Below are 25,549 nucleotides of genomic sequence, written 5' to 3'. Positions count from 1 at the left end.
GGACAACAGTGGATGTAGCTGGTCCTGGACTGACCAACACACCGGCTGTGGCTTCTCTTCTTAGGCTGAGGTCTATTCGACAGACAAGGAGTATTCAAAATTTGTACAGTGAGGGGCTGATGGAGAATGAGGTTAAGCTGCTGCAGCAGTACAGTAAGTGGAAATGGAAATGAGAATTATCGATTTCTAGAGCTGGGTTTTTCAGAATCTGAAAGGACTCTCTGGACTCTTATTAAAGGTGATGGACTGTAAATATGTGGACTTCACAGTTAAAGAAAAAGTTATAGAAATGTTGTGTGAGCACTGAACAAGTGTAACCTGGAAGGAGAGCTGACACAGTGCATGCTAATGTATTTGTTAAAATATAAGAAGTGACATTTCACTTTTGGTGTGAAGACATTATTATCAGGCCTCAATAAGCAAGCAAGGAATGAGACTTTTAAAATGGGAAACCAAAGTCATTTGGTTGTTTGGTCTTGATTATGAGGTTGTATTTATTGAATTTATGGTGGATTGCATTTCAAAAATGACACTGAGGAAATTTGCACTAGTTAGAAACTACTTGGAGGCTAAGATGGCATGATCAGCAGAATTAAGGCGAAAGCAACTGGAAATTAAGTTACAACAACTCACTTCAATTTAGCGACCTGTAGAGTAACAGCTAGACAGAAACCAGTTGGAAGTGATATTGACTTGATCAGGAAAAGATAAGCAAAAACCAGTTGGACGTTTCTTGGAAATGTATTCAAGAAATAACCAGCTATTTATGAAGTGCTGATTGGAAAATAGTGCTATATAATTACTGCATAATGTTGGGGTAAATTCTAATACATTTTTAGGTAAATGTGGTAATTTGGGGGCAATTTCAAAGAACTTTTGAATACATTAATTAGTAATTATTAGTTACTTACCACTAAATGTGCAGCTTTATAAAATGAAGTGTAAATTACTGAATGTTATACAAAGATGGATCTACAGTGAGGATATGTGTGAGCTGTTTTTAGTATTTTATGTCTTCAGCATGGACCAATGGACTTTGGACAAAATTTGAAACAAGACATTGTTGGTTTTGGGCTTTTCATAGGATTTGTTGACAATCAGAAAAATATGGATTATATAAATGTAAGTTATAAACTGATTGGGGAAAAAAACATGCCAACTAAAACTAACTCACTCTATCTCTCTCTAGGAATAAGAAATACTCTCTGCTGGCGGGCAGTAATCTGATCATCAGGAGTGTCACTGATGATGACTCTGGCAGTTACAGCTGTACAGCTACCAACAAGAACCACAACATCACTGCACACACAGAGCTGAGTGTACTGGGTGAGCCAACACACACTTCTTTTTTTGGCATTTTTGTCTTTATTTTGATCATGACAGTAGAGAGGTGACTGGAAGTGTGTGGTCCCCAACTAGACTCGAATCAGGGATGTTGTTGCAATTATGTGGTTGATAAAAGACGATACATGAGGGAAGCCTAATTCTATGATCAACCCTAAAACACTCTCATACAATAACCCCTTCCCATTCTTGTGAAATTTGCCTCAACCACCTATCCAAGGAATACCTAAATTAAATTGAGAGGTGTCCTCGAATCATTTGGAGTACATGCATGGTCTTGGTAAAGCAAAGTTGTATTACCAGCAGTCAGTCTCACTGTAAGTACTACTGGCATTGAGTTATCTAATTGATAAACACAAACCACCAGTGATGTGCACAACTGGTTGCAGTTGTCTTGATTTTTACACGAAAGAGAAACTGAGGCTTCCATTCAATTTGGAGTGAAGTTGTAATGGAGAAAATGTGGAAGATAGCCATGTTGCCGGCTAATTTCAAATGACATGTTTCTGTGGATTAATATATTGTTTTGGACTAAATATTTTTCTTGATTGAAATGTTAGGACCTTTAGGGCCTTTTGTCAGAGTGTAATCAGATGGTGGTTGACTATGAGACTTTAGTAGTGAGTTGCCTACATTTTCTAATCTGGTGTTTGTATGTTGCCATTGATTGTACCTGCGGTTGTGATTGTATCTTGAAATTGTTTGCATCAATTGAATCACTCCCTGGGTCCTCACAGAAGGAAGACGATAGACAGAATATAGATAAAATTCTTACACACACCAGTACTCAGAGTTGTGTAGAAAATAAAGGAATGAAGCTGTGTCACTTATCAAAGCTCCAGAGTGAAGGTTTAAAAAAAACAAAAACAACTTTTAACTGACATTCCCAATAAAAACAATAATAGGAATAAATAGAATAAAAAAATTGCTGACATTCCTCTGCTGACGGAAACACTCCCGTCTGCAGACACTCTAACGGATAAAGAAGAATCAAAATCAAATGTAATAATCAAATACAAAATTTGAGCTTTTTATTTGCTTCAGGAGGTTTTCAGAAATCAAATCTGTTTGTATTCATTGTCTGACTGCTTCTCAGCTACTGAAGCTACCCATGTCTTCAGGCTTATTGTTGGGTTGCTTAGAGGCAAACACCTTAAAAAATATAAATACATGTTTTTGTTGTAATATTGCTATCAAATGCTAATTGTTCAAAATAGCCTAAATGCCTTCTTAAGCCATTTTGTTTACAGCACAGGTGTATATTGATGCAAGGATGAAACTGAGATGTCCCTACTAGCTTTAACCCTGCTTAGATTTTGGTTTATAAACAGAAAACTGAACACAATTTTAACTTGGTTAGATCTTGCTCATTTTTGTGGGTAGTCGGCTCAGTCAAAAGGGGCGTTCAGATAAAAAACAGCCCACATTAAAACAACACAGGAGGTGTTGGTGGTGTCGTATTGCTTCAGATACCAGTGAGATATTAGACCAGTGACATAATATGATCCAGTTTTAGTAATAGAGTCATGCGTTTGAATGGTTGTCAGACAGGGACCAGTGGCTAATATTATCTTTTCTGTGTGTTGATCATACTATAAACAGTGGAAGGACACAAAGGTCATATGAAGCTTGAAGCGTGACATCATTATTTTATGTGTACAAGAGAAAAATACCTTCTTTTGAGGCTTTGGGGGCTCCATAGCCGTTGTTTTTTTACATTTCATGAAACAGAAGACAGTATGTTTTTCTGCAAGCGCTGAGTTCAAATCAAACCAAAGCAGCAGCTGTTGTTTGTTCCACTCTCAGGAGAAAATCTGCAAATTAACCTTCCAGTGTTATCATTCTCTTTCCAGCTGGGCCTCTGCTTGTTTCTGTCCTTTCATGTCTCTGTCTCAGTGTCCCCTCTGAGTCTGTCTGTGTTCACATCACAATCATGTTCTGTTTACACTCTTCTCTCAACATTCACTGCCTGCAAACATCCCATGATGTTTCCAATAAACAGAAGGAGTCTGTGTCTTCAGTATGTCACATCTGAGACCTGATCATAAATTGCTGTATTCTAACATGTTAAATAGGTTCCTGCTCACATTATCAGAAGAGCTTTAAGAGCTTATTAAGTCACAGGACATTTCTGAAAAGTATTGTAACCTGAACACTCTACGTGTTAGTATGTAAGTATGAGTAGGAAGAATTATTTGGGTGGAGAGGCCAACTGGAAACACAGTACATTTTTTTTCTACATCTCTTTTCTTTTTTTTCAAATTCAAAACTGACATTTCAAAATAAAATTTATAAGGGAAGGCAAACTGAAATAAAGTATATATCCAGGGTTGAAAAAAAGGAAAGACCTTCCAAGGTTTTCCTAAAAAAAAGTCAGGCTACAGTCCCTTCACATTACATTTTCATCCCCCTTTTTATCAGTCCCAGTGTTACTTAGGATTTTGACTATGGATGGTCCTCAATGCGTAACACACATTTGTGTAGCCTTTTACGCTGGTTACAGAACATACAGGAAAAGATGATAAAATGGCTGGTAGGAAGGAAGAAACAAAGTACGAAAGAAGGGGGGGATCAATTGAAAGAAATCCAAAATTGAAAGCTGATGTGAAGCTGACATGATCAGGATGATCTATGATAAACACATGGAGGCTGGTGCTGACTCTCTACACATCATGAATTTCAGGCTGTTTTCTGTCATGTCTTTCCATTAAATGGTTTTTGATAATACATTTCAGAGCTGAGGCAGACAAGCTTTTAAACTGAGATTTTCTTATCATGAGCCTCCAGCTATCTGTGAATGTACTTTGTATTTATTTATTCAGCCCTTCATCTTTCTGCCTTTTATCTCTCTCTACCTCATCTGCAAACTAAATATATTTGATAAGGTGAACATGCTACATTTACACATATTTATGGAGTTCTGTGTATGAATAAACATGTAGATACACACACTGACAGGAAGTGTTAAGAATGTTAGTTGCATATTGTAAATCCAGGTTGTATGAGTTTAGGTGTAGCCCTGCAGCTGTGAAGATTTTCTTTACTTCAACTGTATACTGTACAGTTGCCTCTCTCATGTCCTCATGTACAGTATATAACATGTCGGGACATCAGGTCTGGAGTAGGGGGTCTAAGCTACACCTATACTCATAGAATGTGGACTTAATACAGTATTCTATTTTGTACAGGTTTCACCCTCTAAGAGTTTTTGCTGTTGGGTTAAGGGCAAAGCTGCTGTAGTCAGTGCCCACTGTGACACCAAGGTCTGCAGACAGAGCCAGTTCAGTACCCTGTAAATGGGAAGTATGATAAAACAGGGAGGCACAGGATGTTGCATGAATAACACCATGTCAGTCCAGTGTGGAAAAAAAGGGTATTTGTGCCATCCACATACCTAAACCAATGGCTGGGGGCAGTTCCAGTGAAGGAAATCAGGGCTCTGCTTTCTTCTTCCATATAGAGGTGGCCACTATTGGAGAAACTGGTAACCCCATGACACAGCCATGCTTCTGTCTGTAGAAACCCCTGTTCTACTTAAAATAGGTGGTTGTCAGGCAGAGGTCTAGCAGGGCACAAGTGTAATCTGGCGTGAGGTTGCTTCTGTTGGAGAGAGTGCCGTCCTGTAGCAGCTGTTTGCTGATAATCTTTGTTGCTTCCAGGGTGGGAATGCATGTGAAGAGTGAAGTGGCATCATAAGATACCATGTTCTCATGCAAGTACAGGTTTATATTTCCCACAATGTTGAGAAAATCCTCAGAGAATCCAGTTAGAACTGAAGAAGTTTCTTGGATGCGAGGTGAAACATCTTCTAGAACCTCAGGCAACTCCAGTTGCCGATGAAAAGTACTTAGAAATACCTGAACAGCACATTGCAGAAGCCAGGCTGAGAGCATACTGCCCGCTGTCATGTTGTCCACAGCAAAGCCAAGAAATTTAACAGTATTATGGACAGATGGAGAATTCTCCCATTCCCTCCACCACCTGAGACTTTCACATCCCACCCCAGCCAGAGAGAGACAAATCCACCGATACACTGATATGTGTATCTTTGCTCTCCTGCTCTCCTGTGGGAAACCCCCATCAACAGAAGACGGGTATTTCAGAATGTCAGGCTTGACTGCAGTGATGGAGGGAAGCGCAGGAATATTCTGACCTGGGAATGACAGAAATTTGGAAATTGGCTTTTCTCAGGTCGTCTTGATTAGATGAGTGAGGGGGGTGCATGAATTCCACAACATATCTGATTGTCAACATGTGGAAAGGCTGCTTCATAATGTACCTGTGCAGGTAAAAAATCCTCTTCCACACTTTTTTCAGTGGTGTGAGAAAAATAACCAGAATAAAAGCCCTCATTCTCTTCTCCTGGAGGAAGATCGCTTCCTTTCCCAGAAGTTCCGCCAGTTTTGCTGTCAGGGCTTTTTATCTCTGTGTAACATGATCATTTCCACCACACAGAGAAACGGAGGGGTGAATTGGTTAATGATTCTACTACAACTGTTTCTGGATAGCAGCCTTTGCCATGCTAAGCAGTTCTGTAAGCAAGTACAAGCATGTCTGTGGACATAATTTTAAGCTGCAATTTGGGATACTACACAGGGCTTGATTTTACAAATACAGCATATGGCCTAATTATAAAGATAGATATGTAAATTTAAATATAGATGGACTAAATATATGTAATATTAATAATAATAATAGCAATATAGATATTTAATGAGATTAATATAGGATATGACTTTTTTGGGGGGGAGGGGCACCTAGATATCCCTCAGACTCAGAAAAACATAGATAAAATATTTACTTTCAGTCAGTTTGTCACTGAACTTTAAATAGGACTTCACATTGTGGTCCCATTGTGTTTTACAGCTATTGAAGCCCATATATAGTCATCTGCAGACATCTATTAGCAAAAAATATTAAAGCAGAAGTAAAAAACCTTCTGGTTTAGAATGTTCAAACCTCTGTTACTCAATGCCAGCAGCACTTACAGTGACTGCTGGGAATGAAAGTGTCAAATTTCAGAAGAGACCACATCCATGCATGTACTCCAGATAGTTCCCTGGCAACCCATTCTCTTTACCAGAGCACCAGATACTTGTATCTCAGACAGATGAACAAGGTACCCTTTAGCATCACTATTACATGCCCAAAGCAACTGCTCCAGCCATACAACACATTCTCATCTCAGTGACGGACAAAGCCTTCCCAACAGAGAGCCTTTGTAACATATGGTTAATGCTGTGAAACACTTACAGTTTGGTTAGGTTTAGGCACCAAAACTACTTGGTTAGTTATAAACATCACAACTACTTGGTTCGATTGTTCACATTTGGTTTCACTTTCGGTTTGTCATTGGACATGAACCCCTGAGTGAAAGTCGTGTGATTGTTTGACCCGTCCTTTGACCCAACCTTCCTCCATTCGCAGACTTTCTTGCTCTTTATACTATGTCACCTTGCTGTCAGTGTCTAATTGCTTTGGGTGGGTTCACAGTGGAGTTAATTGAAATCCAGGTGTGTCTCATACAGACGCTAAGATCTACCTTGTGTGTTTGTATAAGACACGGAGGGGCATGCCAATGCATCTGTATTTGGACTGGGAATGAGACCATGGTCGCCTTGGATCAGGGTTTAAGGCTATTTATCCAACAATGGCAGGGGCTAGTGCCAATGAAGCTCGACACCTCCTGTGTAGACGTTTCACATTAAAAACCTTCTAGCAGCTTGAGACAAGTGTAGAGTTTTGTTGTACATACCTTAATGGAGATTAGAAAAGTGGTAATGTGGAAAAGAATGGAAATAATAGAGTGATAGAGTGAAAACAGTTGTTATGCAGAAGGAGAAAATGAGAGGGCTATTATTTGAATAGACTTAGACTTAGGCTTTATTTTTTATGATATATGATACTTTCAAAGACATGTTTTTATAAGAAAAGAAAGGGAAAAGTCAAGACAAAAAGTTTCATTCATTCTTGTGACTTGTTGCAAACATCACTTTTATGAAGGTTAGTGTTTCATATACTTCAAGATTATTTTAAATTTTTATACACAAATTCAGGCTCATTTAACCTGCAGCTCTCTCATTTTGGTTGCCGTGCTATATATATTACATATTTTATTTGAGCATAAACTCCAAAAGTGTTTTTTTTCAGGGCTTTGGAATTCAAACCTACTGTTTCTGTGTCCATGTCTTCTTTCATACAGCCAAATGTCTATTGAGGTCATGCAGAAAGAGTTCAGCAGTGTGTATTACTGTTCAATGTTTCAGTATTAAGTGTAAAAACCCATAAGCATCCTGCAGATAGAACTTGAAGAATGCGTGTTGATGGAAAAGTTGGCTGCTGTTGGACACATGACAAGCTCATTTCTCCAGTCTCTGTGTCTGTTGCATTTACATTAAACTAATAAAGAAGAAATATGTTGTGCTAATATGGCCCATTACACTTTGTTTTTCTAAATGGAGGCAGTTAGATACTGATGAATATCCACAGTGTGGTTATGTATGGAGATGTGTGTGTTCTGACTCCACAGGGCAGTGACCATGATTAGATGATTAAGATAATGAATGTGTGTGTTGTTTCCCATACTAATGAGTGCAGCCTGGCTCATTAGCTGGTTCCTGTTAGCAGTTTAATTGAAAGCAGTGAGAACCAGAGCCAGCGATGCAGCTATCAGTCATATTCAGTGTTGTGCTGTCACTGCTGGCTGCTGGTATTAGTGCTGAATGCTACTGGGAGAGAAAAAAAAAAAAAACATACAAGAGACTGTCATGTTGAGCCAAAATCTGCAAACAGGTTCCTTACATATGTCCCGAGGTGGCAGAGGTGTTGCAGGTGTGGCAGGTGGCGTGAGATTTGTTCTGTTGAAGTTCCCAAGAACAATAAGCAGGGAGTCTAGATGTTTCTGTTCAGTGTTAGTCATCTGGTCAGCCAGGTGCTGTAAAGCCTCAGTAATGCAGAACTCCTGCTGTGAATAAAGATAAGATCAACTTTATTCATCCCCAGATAGGGAATTTTGGTGTTCTAGGCAGCATCAATAAAAATACAAAAGAAGAAAATACAAAAGAAGAAGTAGACTATGTATCATATGTACATTTTATACAAAAGACTATAGAAAATACATTGCCAAAGGAAAGTAGTTGAGAAATATCGAAAAAGAATTGCACAGGGAATGAAATAAAAATTGCACATGGTTATGGATAGATTCAGTATAATATTTGCTCTATTGCACAGTAGATATAATTTTCACTTGCATCCATTACAGCAAAAATGCTCAGCAGCACTGCAACACAGCACATTAAAGCTCAGTGAAGATAATTAATAATTAACTAATTTGAAAGATTTTATTTTAGCCAAACACATGCTCAGATTTGCCCTGATAAGGATCACCTCGGGACACGTCTGGTTAAGGCATTTCCCAGGACAGTAACAAAATAAACACCAAACCTTTGCTGTTACATCCCATTAATCATCTTTAAGAAATAATGAGAATCTTGAGAAATAATAAGAAGAAAAGGATGGAACACATTCAACATTTGACCAGACTGTCAGTCGAAAATCCTACTATCCTCCTCTGATCTCCTGCCAGTTTGTCCCCATTTAAAGGTTCGTGTCCTTCATAGAATCCCATGCTCCAGTTTTAAAGACTCATCTTTTGCTTATATTTGGTCCATCAAAAGTGATAATGTCATTATTGAGGTAAGATAAGATAAGATAAGAGTTTATTAATCCCCAGCAGGGGACATTCGGGCATTACAGACAACAGGCAATAGTAGTGGGAATAACAACAGAATAGAAAAATCCAAAATCCGAAATACACCAAAATCCAAAAGAACTATGAAACATATTGCCATAAAAAATATAGTGCCAACAATTTGAGGAGAATTTTACAGTTTTAACAGAAATTGCACATGGTGGGTACGGATAAATTAAGTACAGTGTTTACGTAATTGCACGGTAATAAATATGTATGTGTCACAGTAGAGTAAATGTATATATGCATAGTGTATAAGCATTATTAGGTTAACTTTAACCAGGCTGCTGTGTGTTCACTCTTCACATCACAGTCTTTAATTTGCAGGTGTAATCCAGTTACTATAAAAGTATAGACTGCTAGAAAGTTTAACTTCATTTGGATGAGTCCATTCTGGGGTGAAACCACATCTGAACTGAAGCTTTATTTAACATGTGAGTATTAACTGAAACATTGCTACTGCAGCTGATGATACACACACACACACACACACACACACACACACACACACACACACACACACACACACACACACACACACACTTTTCTGGTTGGGCCTGTGGGGTTCCTCTTCTGATTAATTGCAGGCTTTGTGAATTACTGTGGATGTTTTAGAAAACATTTAACAAGCTGCCAAAAAACCCTGTGGAGCCACCGGCCGGCCTGCTGCCACTCGTCCAAGAAGACTGAAAGACATGAAAGAGAGAGAGAGGCGGGGTCACAGAGTTCCTGTGGAGAGAGAGAAGTCTCCAATAATACAGATGGAGGGTTCACGTCTGTCAGTCTGTCCACCAGTCCATCCAAGACCAGACATTGTCAGCCAATAAGAATTAATGAACTGAACTGTAGCTCTATTTTGGATAAAAACACAGCATCCTAGAAACTGTTTTGATGCAAAACTTTCAGTTTAGTCTGAAGTATCATTGGGTGTTGAAGGGGAGAGAAAGATCTTAAAGCAAACTATTAGGCCATAAACATAACAGTAAATAAAGTGAGACATAAAAGATTAATATAAAGTTCAGCCCAACTATAGTCAGTTAGTTAGTCACCTCAGTGAATGATTCTACCGAACTAAATTCAGGATATAATAACAATTTCATCAGTTTCAGCTCTCAGTAGAGAGACAGGTCCAGGATGTGTCCAGCGTGGCTCAGCAGAAAGACTGGAAGCTGGAGGAAAGTGAAAGCTAGCTCCAACAAAGCTTTGGCGCTCTGAAAAAAGGGCTCGACTGTGACCGATAAACTGGTTGTGGAATGTGATTTACATGGTTTCCTTGATCAAGTGTCGAATGAGTGAAGAAAGCAATGATGTTAGCAAGTAACCAGTTGACTTCCCAAATTCCTCTCCACTCATCCTTCTTTCCATCTACATTTTCTTCTTAAGTAGGTCGAAGTTATAAAAAGTGATTTTTAAACAGGCATTGAATTTGATTAGATGAAATGAAACATTTTGGTTCCTGTCGGAGAAAACTGAGTCACAGCTGCTCTGTTTGATGTCACTTTGGCCTCGATTTAACTTAGGCATATTCATTTCATATTTCATTGTGTCTGTGTTACTAAACAAAATCTGATGACACAGGAGGCAAGGAAGACTCGGATATGATATCTACAAATACTGGAGTTTTTTTTAGAGATTACTGTGACGTGAAAAAACTGCAACCAATCAGGTTGGCTGGAGAGCAGCTCAGTTTAGTGACAAATCAACAACAGATCTAGTTTTCAAGAGGACACTGAGGGAGTGAAACCCAGATCATCAGAACATACCCAAACTTTGCAAGTGGAGCATGTTGCTCTGCTCGCTGTTGAAACACCCACATACAGGTGTTTTGTGAACGCTACACACCCACTGTGTGAAGTGGATTTAACACAGAGTTTTGAGAGAAGCACATTTAGTTTCTTGTAGCATTTGTAGGACTCTGATGATGCCTTGTCATAATTATGATAAAGTTCTATATATTGGTTAACTACTCTCTTGGACACAAATACAGATACTATAGTATCTTGCATGATTCCCTGAATTCAACCATAAACCCCATGACATCTCGGTACATGATATAACTCTGCTGAAGGTCTTATGTGGCAGTTAACACATTAGAATGGTCTTGATTTCTTCATCTCTTTTGTCTCTAAATCTGTCTTTCTGTCTTTGTCAGTACTCTATCCCCACCCCCCTCTGTTAATCAGCATCTGTTTATATGCTGTCCAGTCTTCGCTATTAAAACCACCTCCTAAGTCCCATACGTTGAGACTGTTTAATCCATCTCAGTCTGTTCAGTGCGCTGCTGCTGTTCATTTATTGCTGCCTGATTGCAAGTTTTTAATGCGCCCACTGAGTCCCTGCTGATGAATCAAATCAATTTGACACGCCTTTGTCTCTTAAGCTTTGTAATCCAGGATTTGAACTCAATCAAGTCACAGAGGGAAAAAGAAAAAGGACTTCATGTGACTTTTCTGTATGACCTGATCATGTCCGGACTGGTGTTTACTATCCATCATGTTCAGTTGGACTTGAAATGCAACAGCTGATTATTACATATCACCCAACATGTGTGACCTTGTGAGGAAATACCTTCCTCAGGTTGTCCTAGAAAGCTCACACATTTCATGAAAGTGAAGAGTGTGAGGTGATCAGTCTGTGGTCAGTCTGTTCAGTTTTACCATCTGTTGTCCTCTCGCTCAGCCCTGTAGGTTGTTTCTGAATCTTGGGAGATACCCGTTCCTTCTCGCCAGTCAGATCATCCTCCGTTTCGTTCTCATTGCCATCCTTAATCCTGCCATCTGTGTGTTCCTTTGCTCAGAAATCCATATAATGTACAATAGTGCTCGCTGCTTGTTGGAGGTGATCTTAGAATAGGAGGTAATTCTGATTATTTCTGCAGCTGTAGCACAAATTGTTGTTCTACAGGCAATGATTTCACTTTCCTGCCGCCTTCCCCTTGTTTCTCACCTCCTTCTTCACTTAAACCACCATGCTTCAGACTGCTGTTTGTCTGACCTTTGACTTGTGCTGCTCTCTCTCAGTCTGTGTTGGTTTCTTTTTTTACTATCTGTCAGCAGGAACACAACCATGCTGTTCTGATGTATGCATGTGTTGGGGTAGTTGGTCAGCGAGGGCACACGAGCTAATTAGACAACATAAATACAGCTCTGGAAAAAATTAAGAGACCACTGCACAACATCTCTACATTACAGCCATTCCATTTCAGTCTCTGGTGAATTCCAACACAAGCACACCTCATTCTACTTAATGAGGTACTGATTGTATATAAATAGTGCTAGTAGTGCCTCAAAAGTAATTGGAATCAAAAAATAACTATTGACCATGCCAAAAGAGTTGAAAAGAAAAGTTTTGAGTGAGGAAAAGGAGGATTTAATTCTGGCTTTACTGGCAGAGGGGTACAGTGAGTGTCAGGTTGCTTCCATCCTTAAAATTTCTAAGAGGGCCGTTCATAAGAACAAGGCCAAGCAGCAGATATTGGAAACAACAAAGCTACAGACCGGCAGAGGGCGACAACGACTCTCCACTGACCGGGATGACCTTCAACTCATTCGAATGTCACTCAGCGACTGTAGGATGACATCAAGTGTCCTAGAAAAAGAATGGCAAATGGCAGCTGGGGCGAAGTGCACACCGAGAACGGTTCGAAACAAGCTCCTAGGGGCAGGGCTCAAGTCGTGTAAAGCTAGTAAAAATCCCTTCATCAATGAGAAGCAAAGAAGAACCAGGCTGAGGTTTGCAAAAGACCACCACCACCGTAGAGGACTGGAGGAAGTTCATCTTCATCTGATGAGTCCAATTTTCAGCTTTGCCCAACACCTGGCCGTCTAATGGTTAGACAGAGACCTGGACAGGCCTCCAAGACACAGTGTCTTGCACCCACTGTGAAACTTGGAGGAGCATCAGTGATGATGTGGGGGTGCTCTACCAAGGCTGGAATCGGGCAGAGTCGTCGTTGCAAAGGACGCATAAATCAAGTCCCGTGCAAGGTTATCCTGGAAATAAAACTTGCTTCCCTCTGCTCTGACAATGCTCCCCAACTCTGAGGATTGTTTTTCAAGCAGGACAATGCTCCATGACACACAGCTAGGTCAATCAAGGGGTGGATGAAGGACCACCAGATGAAGACGCTGTCATGGCCAGCCCAATCCCCAGACCTGAAAACCATTGAAAACCTGATCAAGAGGTTTGGTCTTGGTCACAAGCCATCAAACAAAGCTGAGCTGCTTTAATTTGTGCATCAGGAGTGGCATGAAATCACCCAACAGCAATGTGAAAGACTGGTGGAGAGCATGCCAAGAAGCTGTGATTGAAAATCAGAGTCATTCCACCAAATATTGATTCCAGAATCTTCCTAAGCTTAAACATTAGTGTTGTGTTGTTTAAAAATGAATATGAACTTGTTTTCTTTGCAGTATTTGAGGTGTGAAAACACTGCATCTTCTTTGTTATTTTGACCATTTGTCATTTTTCTGCAAATAAATGCTCTAAATGACAGTATATTTATTTGGAATTTGGGAGAAATGTTGTCAGTAGTTTATAGAATAAAACTAAAATGTTCTTTTTACTCAAACCCATACATGTAAGTAGTAAAATCAGAGAAACTGTTAATTTTGTTGTAGTCTCTTAATTTTTTTCCAGAGCTGTATCTGCGATATGATCTGGCCATAATGACCATAACTGCCTGTTGAGAGGTTTTTAGCAGCATTGACAACAATAACAGTGGTAAATTGTCGTGCTGCATTGAGAATACATTAGCTGAATCACTGTCACAGTGTAGTAATATGCCTTTAACTTTGATGGGTCGACAGGAAGAATCTTCTGTCGCCCCCATCGCCAGAGGAACTAGCACTGCCAGGTTAGTACAGGATGCCCTTCATGGCCAGCAAAATTGTGTGTTGACCATTTTGGCAGTTAGCATGTTGATGATGTCTGGGAGAGGCTTGAAACAGTTCCAGGTTACATGCTGTGCTATATGGCTTCAGTGTGACTGTGAGTCAAGTTGGAAAATGTGACCGCTCTGAATTTCAAAAGAAGAGCTCAACTAAACAAACTGGAAAGCCTAACAAAACAATATTAGCTACTGCACTGGTATTTACTGCACTATTCACCGTGCACACACTCAAACAGCAATAAAAACACAAGGCAATAATTTCCAAAATGACGTTACTTGTTTATGTTTTATGAAGTGTTCCCAAGCCCATGTAGTAATATCGTGTGAATTACAAAGTGAAGTCACAAGTCTGAACAACTGAGCATTGCAAGACTGCCTCTTTCACACCAAGTCATGATACTACTAACCTGTTTACCTGTGGAATGTTCCAGACAGGTGTTTTTGGAGAATTCCACAACTTTTCCCATCTTTTGTTGGCCTTGTCCAATCTTAAAATATGTTGATGGTATCAGATTCAGAATATGCAGATATATATTAGAAATAGGACCCTGTCTGTCACACAATTTCAAAGCCCCATTCTTGAAGTTGAAGGCCCTCTCCATTGAAATCACATGGAATTTGACCTTCAATGCTGCTGTAGTCACTCTGCTCTCCTTTTAATGAAAAATCATTTCACCTTAATTCTGATCAAAAATGAGATTTGCCTTGTGTCTTTGCCAGCATTGGGTCAGAGGTCACCCAAACATTCATGGTAGATGTTCGAGATAAAGAAATGATGGCAAAAGTGTGTTTCTTTCTTTTCACCCAATGCGCTGCTCTTTCCTACTGCAGTGTTCTTGAGCAAGACACTGATGGCTAACTAGACTACTGTGAGTTTGAACAGTTTCAAGTTAAACCCATCAACTGTTACTAGCACTATTAAAGTTGCAGTCCTTGAGAAATGAATTAGTTCAAATGACATTCATTTCTGCAATAGCCATTCATTGTATTCACACTTCTGCGATAGTGTTTATTGCAAGAGCCACAGCATGAAAGTGTGGGACACAGCAAACAACTGTGTCCCACACTTGGGGGATTGTTTTCATCCAGGGTCATGGGTCACATGACCAGAGTTTGGTTTGGGTCAAAAACCTTGGTGTTCTGGGTAAAAGCCACAATGGATGCAGAAGAAAAGCAGGTTAATATCGAGCTCCATAAATACTATTCTGCATATGGTTCAAGAGGCGCACACTGTAATTGTCTTTAATTCTTTTTAGTTTGTCTTAGTTTGTCTCTTAGCTTGTCTGCTGACAAGAGAGAGAGAGAAATAAACTTCAAAAGACATCAGTGCGGAGTGTGGCCATCATTTTTGGAGCTACACCATCACTTTTTCCTCATTACTCTCACAGATCTATCCCTGCCTATTTCCAGATCTTGATCTGCAGATTGATTGCCATCAGATTTGTTTTGTGCTCACTCAGAAGTTCTGAGAGAGAAAGAACATCATGTCAACAGTTTGATTCCAGTAATGAGGAGTCTTTTGTTAGTGCTGAAATGAATCCTTTCACTCTGCCTCTTCTCAGACATGAAGCCAGTAAAGTGCCTCAGTTCAATATAAATGATCTGTTTTCTGTGTCAGTATTAGTATGAACACAAAGAGTTTTTCACTGACAAGGAACGCATACAGAACATTCAGACTGTTGAATGCTTGGGGATATCACATGTATGTGACCAGGTTAGGTAGACTACTGCATGTGTAGTGGAAAGTAACAATTCTGATGGACTCATGCTTTTAATTTTATGATAATGACATTATGCTCTTCTCTCCTCCACTGCATTCAAGAAAGACATATTACTGCACTCCATTTATCACACAGCTAGAGTTATGGTATGGTATGTAAAACAGTAAGAAGGAGTAACTTCACCAGTTACAAAAAATGCTGTTTACATGTTAATGCACCAAAAAGAATTATTGTTATAATGTTATAATTAATATAATTAATTAAGAAATTAATATAATAAAATACACAAAGGTCATGCTGCATTATGATTAATTTTTAATTTTGATACTTTAATAACACTTGGCTGATAATACTTATAATGATGTAAAGTTTCTAAACATTGATGACTGTTACTGTAATAGAGCAGTTTTAGATTGTGGTATTGCTAGTTTTATTTTCTTTGAGTAAAGCATTGAGATTGAATACTTGAATGAAACACTTTTGTAGAATACAGTAATACTCTACCCTACCACTTTATCTGTTTGCACATCAATGTCTATATTGTGAACCAAAAGTAGGAATTATATTTATTTTAAATAACGTTTATTAGTATATGATATATTGACACAATTTAATAAAGGGCTACTCATTTTACACATAAAGGTCAATTTATTCATCAGTAGGAATGCTGCTCAGCCTTTTAAAACAGTTTTCTAATGTCTTCTGTGGAGCTGGAGGAGCTTTGCCAAGTCTGAGGAAACAAGTGTGTTTAACATGCATGGATTGAAATGATGCTATTAGTTGGGAAATGTAAGATGATGGATGAGTTTTCGAGCTTGACCCAAACTGCAGACTAAACATCAGGGTATTTTTGTGTTGCTTTGATTTTGACCATTATTATTATTTTTTTTTTATCTGTCCATTATGAGTTCCCCAACTTGATTGGAGTGCAATACTAGATCACTAGAGTACATAGCTTTTTTTAAGCTTCAGGCATCCAAAACATGTAAAGCCATAACAATTTAAATTGCTGGATAGCTATTTAACAGGGACAAAGATGATGTTTACTTTACAGAACAAACACATTATGCAAGACATGGTATGCACACCTCACATAAATTGATATTACAGCCACAATCACTCTTTCAGACATCATGTGCACAGAGTGAATGAAAGTGAATGGCTGTGTGTGTGTGTGTGTGTGTGTGTGTGTGTGTGTGTGTGTGTGTGTGTGTGTGTGTGTATTATGAGTCTCCATGGATGCACTTCATGACAGATAATTGGTGGTAAAGTGCAGATATAACAAGGCTGCTAACATGTTTCTGTTCACACAAAGATGGTTTAACTCAGACAGTCTGTGTGTGTGTGTGTGTGTGTGTGTGTGTGTGTGTGTGTGTGTGTGTGTGTGTGTGTGTGTGTGTGTGTGTGTGAGTTTGTGTGCACGTGCGTGTGTATCTAAAACTGGAGCTGTGTGTCTGTATGAATGTCCTTCACTGAATATTATCATCACACACACACACACACACACACACACATACACACACACACACATACACACATACACAGACACAGCAGATGTTCATTGAAATGAATGATGGAACTGATTTCCATTTGAATGCTGAGTGGGAGTTCTTATGGTGCAGCTATAGCATCATTGATAGAGAGAGAGTGTGTGTGTGTGTGTGTGTGAGAGAGAGAGGCAGATAAATTACACAGTGGCACCATCTTTCTGTATTGTTTTAAAATTATTCGTCTTTTCTAAGATTTCATCAACTTTTGCTGAACATTCTAAAAGGCCAGCTCTAAATGATCCGAATGAGAGTGTGTGTATCCAGACAAGGTGCAGTCACAGTTGTGTCTTTGGGGGGTCAGCTGGTTATTGATGAATGGCTGCTCTCAGCTGTTTCCAGAAGGAATTAGAATTGTACGTCAATCAGGAGAGACCAGTGGATAAAGTAAAGATCGTTAATTATGCAATCCTATCCATCCTGTGAACAGCTGAGCCTTTCGAGGATGCCCCTGTCATACTCAATCATGATACTATGTTACTATAAACCTGTTTAACTGTGGAATGTTCCAAACACGTATTTTTGGGCATTTCACAACTTTCCAGTGATAATGAGGCCACAGGTAACCAGTAAACAAATGACCCTCTTCAGTCAGAAACTTTTCCTAAGGGAAAAGTACTACTCAATGCAGGCATCCATTGCAATTTTGAAAGGTTGCTCCTGTTCCTGGAACAGCACTGTGTTTTTCACCTTCCAGTGACACTGTGAGCTCATATTGCATCATTGTGTTACAAAATGATGAACAACACTGGTATGTAAAATCAGTATACTATCACAATTAACAGAATAGAAAATACTGTATGCTATTAAAACAGGTTTGACCTTCTCTTTCTGAAGGGAAGCTGGGGGTTTTCCCATTCACTCCTCTTGAAGCAGCAGCTAATGGACATTAGAGGACATATGGCTGAACACCATTCAGCTCTGACTGAAACATTCAGCTGTGGAGGATCATGGTTGGTTCAGATCTGATCTCCTGAGTCTCTGATGTCTCTCACTAATTCCTGGACACATGTAGGAGCCTGTGTTGTTGTGTATCACTGTAGATGTTGGTGTGGTGAAGCTGCAGCAGCTCATGGTTTAAAGGAAATCGTTGCCTCTTAATTAGAACATTACTGTAGTGATAAAGTTACACCTCCAGATAATGATGTATTGATGGACACACACAAACACGACTCACCTCCTCTACTAACTTTCTACTTCTCCTCTCTTTCCATTACTTTGTCTTCTTTCATCCATCTATACTCTTTTTTCTCTACTTCCGCTTACTGTCCTTCACTTTTTATTATTGGCTCTCTTCTCTAGTTTTCTTTCTGCTTTTTTCACCTAACGTTCTTCTAACATTTCCAAACCTCTCTGTCTTCTCTCGTTCTTTGTAGAAAGAGCTTTTTTCTTTCTCTTCCTTTCCATCTTTCCTTCCATTTGTTTTCAGATATGCTCAGTGATTCAGTACAGGTACCTGTAGAGTATTTTGTGTGTGTTTCTATTTAACAGTTCTCAGGAGGCTGTGACCTCATGACTATGTGTGTGTTTGTTAATAATTACAGGATGTCCCTGTGTGTGTGTGTGTGTGTGTGTATAGGTGTGCTGTGTGTGCACGTGTGAATGTGCGTGTGTGTGTTTGTTAATAATTACAGGATGTTCGTGTGTGTGCTTGTGTGTGCGTGTGTGTGTTTGTGTGCGCGTCTGTGTGTGTGTTTGCTGACGGAGAATTGTTTAGTCAAAATGTTTTGCTACGTTTAATTGTTACGTTTTTAGAAGTTTTTCATCCATCCATCCATTATCTATACACCGCTGAATCCTTTGCAGGGTCACGGGGGGGGCTGGAGCCTATCCCAGCCATCTCTCGGGCGAAGGCAGGGGACACCCTGGGCAGGTCACCAGCTTACCACAGGGCTACATATACAGACAAACAACCACACGCTCATTCACACCTATGGACAATTTAGAGTTATCAATTAACCTAAGCATGTTTTTGGACTGTGGGAGGAAGCCGGAGAACCCGGTGAGAACCCACGCTGCACAGGGAGAACATGCAAACTCCACACAGAAAGACCCCAGGCAGGATCGAACCGGGGATCTTCTAGCTGTGAGGCGACGCTGCTAACCACCGAGCCACCGTGCAGCCCATGAAGTTTTTCATGTTTAAAGGAATCCTTTTAAGAATTGCACATATTCACTTTCCTGCTGAGAGTTATTTGAGAAAACGGATACCACTCACATGTCTGTCTATAGCTGCAGGCAGCAGCTGGTTAGCTAAGCACAAACACTGGAAACATGAGGAAACAGCTAGCCTGGGTCCGTCCAAAGGTAAAAAAAAATCGACCTACCAGCACTTTGAAAGCACACTGATTAACACATTTATGGGGGTTTATTTCTAGGCTGGGAGCAGCGATTTCCTGGATTCTACAATAATTAAAAATGCCATGAAATCTGCCTGCAATAAGCTGTATCTGTGAAAGCAACACAAACAAAAAAAGATGTGTTAAAATAGTGAACCACGGTCTGTCCTTGTGAGCACCCAAGCCTTTTGAAGATGCTCCTTTCATAACCAAACATGATACTATCACCTGTTACCAATCAACCTGTTTACCTGTGGAATGAGCCAAACAGGTGTTGTTTGAGCATTCAACAACTTTGAGATAGCTTTAAAGCTATATTAACTGATGTTTTTGGCCATTTGGGGGCAGCACAGCAAGGCAGCTTGAACATACATTACAAGACATTTATTGATATGTCCGATGTATTAGTCCACTGTTTATTCCACATCCAGCAGACACATTAGCTTTAGTATTTGTTTAGAATAATTTTGCTTCCACTTGACGAACATAATTCCTTTTTTCACTCTCCTTTAGTTCCGGTTTGATCATCAACTCCTAAGAGCTGCTAAATATTCCAGTTTCTTCACCAGCTTGTCTCTACCTTTGCATGTTGTTCTGGCCCGTAATGTAAACACTGGGTTTATCAGAACTGTTTTAATGAAGACAGCTGCTTGTTGCTGCTGGAAACAACAGTGATGAGAGCAGTGAGACTGAACAAAAACAGTAGTTGTGGGCCATACAATCAAAGCTAAAAGCTGCTGAAGCTCTGAAGAGCTGCAGAGCTCACGTGGTAATTCTCTGAGGGTTTTGTCACCACTCGTGACATCTCTTACATTTCATGTTCATTTCATCCATTGTTGTTATTAGGGCAGCCTTAAAGTTGGAAAAATTGTCTTATTTTATATCTCTTGCTGACAGAACCATATATAGTGTATATCATGTTTCATGCAACCATCCATTTTTTCTGTCTGTGCCTTTTCATCAAGAGGAAATGTCGATGATCAACCAAAAACCAAACTATATTATTAAAGGTAGGATTTGTAGCTGGCCCCTTCTAACCGGTTCAGTGGTTTATCTTGGATGTGTTCTTACAATCTGGCAGCTGTTAGCCACATTTCATAGAGTTCAGCCCTCACACCCTGTGATCTGTTATTGGCTACCCAAAAGGTTGACACCCACATTCACAGCAAAATAAGACAGTACCGGCAGAGGGCAGGGTCTCTGCAGATACAGACACCATCACACACTTCTAGTGGGTCATAAGTGATGGTTAAGTGGGTTTATTTTTCTATGAGTCTATAGGCGACATTGTTTTTTTGGAAAATCCTCCTCATTCTGGCATTAATCTAAAGTTGTTTGTTGCTTCTTGTTAACCTGTTTGCTAAGGTTTAAATCTAGATTATCTGCAAAATTAGCAACAATTTACAATAAATACCTGAAAATGTCAAATGACCATGAGGAAATGAACATTCAGCTCTTCAGCACTGAGCTGAGGCCTCAGTTTGTAATTGTGAATAAAGGTGCTGAACAATGACAGTGAACAATAATAATAATCATTGTGCGTTTTCCTCAGACGCTCCAGCAGGGAGGAAGACTTGGGGCAGGGCTCGAGAGCTTCTCTGTTGTTTATGTCTTATGTTTTGTGTATTTCTGAAGTGCCTCCTCAGTTCCTGAACTACCCAACCAACACTTTCGCCTATGAGTCCACCGACATCGAACTGGAGTGTGCTGTGACAGGAAGCCCACCACCGACCGTCCGCTGGATGAAAAATGGAGAGGAAGTCATCCCTAGCGACTACTTCCAGATAGTGGTGAGTCAAACAGAACCCAGAAACTGTACAAATACAGATATTCTCTATACTAATATCTGAATGGTGCTTTTACTCTGGCTACATGTGGCAAAATAAATGAATAAATAAACAACATATCCACAGCCAGAAGCATTCTGAAATCAATTGAAAAACTTTACTGTATCCAACATCAAGAGGTTGGACTGTAACTTTAACTGTAAGTTGAAACTATGTGAAAATATTATTTGATATTATACAAATGGCAGACAATCTTTCTATTATGATGAAGAACATATTTCTCTGGAAAATACAATAAAACACAATAATTGTTAACATAATGCCACGGCCGGGCCTCAGTCATTTCCATTGTGTTTCCCTCTGCTCCCCTCCTCCACTCCGTCTCCTGTGCTCTTCTTTGTCTCTGTCTCTGTGTGTGTGTGATGTGGCTGTGGCTTCCAGCCTCTGCTCCTCCTGCATACCTGCCATCAATCAGATCGTCACTTCTCTCAGCCTACACACCTGCCGTTTCAGTTCATCAGCCTTGCTGTATTTCAGCCCCAGCTCCTTGCACATCCAGTGCCAGATCATGGCATCAGTTACTGCGGATCATCCTGCTTGCCTTTTAAACTGCTTGTCTGCTAACCTCTGCACAGCTCAGGCAGCCCGCTCTTCCACCCTTCCCAGCTGGTCTTGGCAATTCTTATTGCCCTCTTGCCCTATGCCGTCACCAGCCATCCCATCTCACCTTAGTACTTCCCAATAAATCAGTTAAACTCCATCTGTCTCCTGGTTGTGTTCTGGGGTACACTCTCTGAAGTCAAATCTGGCACAACGATTTGGTTAGTAATGGACCCAGCAAACACACACACATTTTATGAAATGTATGGGATGTGTTCTGACCCCCTTTGCATCAAGAGAGGCCCTTCGTAGCAAATACAGAGAGACAGTTCTGTCTCTGCCACATAAGACAGTGTCTTCTGAGCCTTGGCTAAGGAACTCCACACCTGTGTGGGTTAGGCACTTGACCCAGACTTCCAGCCACCAGCCCAAGCCTCAGTCACAGGTTGCCAGTTTTCAGCTAGTTAGCCTTCAGCCTGCTTCCCAGCCAGCCAACCAAAGTCCAGCATGCTGGCCTCCATCCTGCTAGCCCCCAGCAAACCAACCAGACTGGTAGCCTCAGGCTAGAACAGGCCGGTTCTTGACCTGCATCTGTCTCCTGGTCCTGCTGAGCTGCAGCAGTCTCCTGCTCCTGAGTTGTAGCAGTGTCCGCTTCCTGGGCTGCAGCAGTCTCCTGTTCGTGAGCTGTAGTGATCCTCTGAGCCTGAGCTGCAGCAGTCTCCTGTTTCCCTGGCTCTGCCCGCTCTCCTGCCAGTCTCTCGCTGCCGTGCCAGTCCTGCAACCTTGTCGCCTGCCTCCAGTTCCGCTGCCCTGCTGCTGGCCTCCTGCTTAGCTCTCCTGTCACCAGATCCCTGCTCACATCTCCAGCCGTCTCTGGTCCCCACTCCAATCACCGGAGTCTAAAGCAGTCTGGCCAATTTCACTATCTGCTGAGTGGTTACATTCACGTCACTGACTGTCAAGTCATCCTCCAGAGTGGCTATACACATCTGGTCATCCTCCTGCCAGTCCTCCAGAGCTGCTTCCTCGACATCACTAGCATCCAGGTCAGTGATGATCGGTCTTTAGACCCTGCCTCTTGGTCATCGTCCAGAGTTGCTCTGTCCTTCAGCTCTGTCTCCTGGTCACCCTATAGACCTGCTTCACTCATCATGCTTGACCAGCCTGTTCTTGAGGTTCGCTGCTTCGTCCTGTCAAGCCCCTGGGTCGTCCGCCTGAGGTCTCCTACTCCGTCCCAGTAGATCCCTTTATTCTTCAGCTCTCCAGCCACTTTCCTCTGCTCCTTGCTTGCCTGTTAACTGGCTTGTCTGCCAACCTCTGCGCATCTCAGTCCTGACCTGTTCTTCCACCCTGCCCAGCTGGTTCTGCCGTTCTTCATTCCCTTCCTGCCCTCTGCTGTCACCAGTCATACCATCTGACCTAAACACTTCTCAATAAATCATTTCAACTTTATCCCGTTTGTGTTCTTAGGTACGCTTTCTGAAATAACATCTGACAGTCACCCAGATAATAATTAAATTAAATTTCATTCTAACATCCACAGGACGTGTTTATTTGATGTTGATCTCATTGATCCAAAAACATATCAAGAAGTAGGAATTGGGAATGAAAATAGCATTTTGTTCAGCGAAAGTGAGCGCAGCAGTGCGGTGGGTATAATATGACTCTGTTGTTGTGTTTTCATAATCTGATAATCTGGATGTCACTCATAATCTCTTATCCCATAATCTAATGCAAAGAGATTACACACATACATATGCAAACACCCACACACACATACACTCTCGTACACTTTTTTGTCTAAGCCAGACTAGTTGTGTATTTTAGAGGTTTTACTGACTTGTTGTGTGTGTGTTGTTCAGGACGGCAGTAACCTTCAGATTTTGGGTTTGGTGAAGTCAGATGAAGGATTTTATCAGTGTGTATCTGAAAACTCAGCCGGGAGCTCGCAGGCGATGGCTCAGCTTCTGCTCCGAGAGCCAGGTAGGAACACACACACACACACAGCTGATACATGTAATGTCCCTGTTGCAACTCATTGATAAACACAAACTGCTTTCATCACCTGTTGTCTTCATTCACCTCCTCACCTCATGACATCGTTTCCTCTCTGATCTTGCTACATCTCCTTTGACATCACTTGATTTCCAGCTTCCTGTGGTCAGCTCTATTCTTTTCTCAATATTTTTCTTGCATTGTTTCACAGCAGTGAGTTGTGTAAATCAATAGATCATGTTTTCAGTATTATGTAGTATGAAATTCATCTTATAAAACTGGTCTGGGTTAGTCTGAAGTCTCACCTCAGTTCAGTTTGAATATCAGTGATGCAGACCAGATTAGCTATACAGTTTGGTGTCTGACAAACTGAAATCAGTTTCAGCGTTAGTCTTTGAAATATTCTGTTCATCATCATACAGACAGGAACATATAGCCACTTTGGCAACTTTAAATAATACTTTGTTCTGGCAGAAGAGACAGTTAACAATATTAAAGCTGCGTGCTATAATACAGACACCAGACTGAAGTGAGAGGAGCAGTTCACCCATTCATCAAACATTATTTCTTTTCTCTTACCTGTAGTGTTATTTATTCATCTAGATTGCTGAGGTCTGGAGGTATTGGCTGCAGAGAAGTCTGCCTTCTCTCAAATGTAATGGAAGGAGATGGCGCTTGGTTTGTGTTGTTCAAAGCTGCAAAAAATACATTTGAAAAACTTAATTGCAATGTCTTTCCAGAAATCATGATCGAGTAACTCAAGATGATCGTCAGGTCTTTACAGGAACTATTCTCTTAACTGTTTTCTTTCTAATGCACTACACCACATCACTGTGCAGAGGGAAGCATGCAATACTCCCCTCGCCCTAGTCTTTCATTGCTAACTTGTGCAAACGCTGGCTAACACACAGCTCAGCTGAGGAGGACGATATTAATGTTTGCATCTGTTATGAGCATGAGCCTCTCATCCATGAATAAATGCATGCTTCTGTCCTGGATAAATAAAAGAACAGGTAAATGGAAAAAAAAAACCCAACTATTTTTGATTTTGATGTGAACTGTCCCTTTAAGCAGTTTAATCATTTCAGAGAAAAAATAATTAAAATAAATTTAATTAACTATTGACTGGAATGAAAAGGTTGCAATGTACTGTATATGATAAAATAATAACCCACCCAAGAAAACTGCATTTACCAAAAGATAATTATGGCACTGCCTCTAATGATGAACAGCCAGGCTATGAAAAAAGAAACAAACAAAAAACCAAACAACTAAGACCACAAATTACAATTTTGAAGTAGAAAAAATTATTTAATGTCTGCACAAATTAGCACGGACTACTAATGTGTATGTACAGAATGAAAAATGTGTTTCATCATGACATCAGTACAATCATAATCATGATTTATCATCTCATATTTTGAAAAAATAATTCTTAAGAAGTCATATTAGTTATGGAAGTCACAATACAAGTTACGTAAGCCATCATTAGAAGTCACTGAAATACGATTATGTACTGTGGAGGTAATATTTTTGATTTATGGAGGTCATGTTTATGGCTTACCAAAGTGATTA

The 25,549-nt window shown here is 40.2% G+C and overlaps 1 protein-coding gene across 1 annotated transcript in view; it reads left to right on the top strand.

Annotated features, from left to right (window-relative positions):
• Positions 1 to 25,549, top strand: part of dcc (DCC netrin 1 receptor) — a 245,886-nt gene that overhangs the window by 90,058 nt on the left and 130,279 nt on the right. The window contains exons 5-7 of the mRNA XM_041960176.1: positions 1,190 to 1,326; positions 21,228 to 21,382; positions 23,842 to 23,962. Coding sequence (XP_041816110.1) covers positions 1,190 to 1,326; positions 21,228 to 21,382; positions 23,842 to 23,962 — 413 coding nt within the window. The remainder of the gene's footprint in view (positions 1 to 1,189; positions 1,327 to 21,227; positions 21,383 to 23,841; positions 23,963 to 25,549) is intronic.

This window comes from Chelmon rostratus, chromosome 19 (assembly GCF_017976325.1).
Source record: "Chelmon rostratus isolate fCheRos1 chromosome 19, fCheRos1.pri, whole genome shotgun sequence".
Lineage (NCBI taxonomy): Eukaryota > Metazoa > Chordata > Actinopteri > Chaetodontiformes > Chaetodontidae > Chelmon > Chelmon rostratus.
The sequence above is the reverse complement of the archived record's forward strand: the minus strand, read 5'-3'. Positions and strand labels throughout refer to the sequence as shown.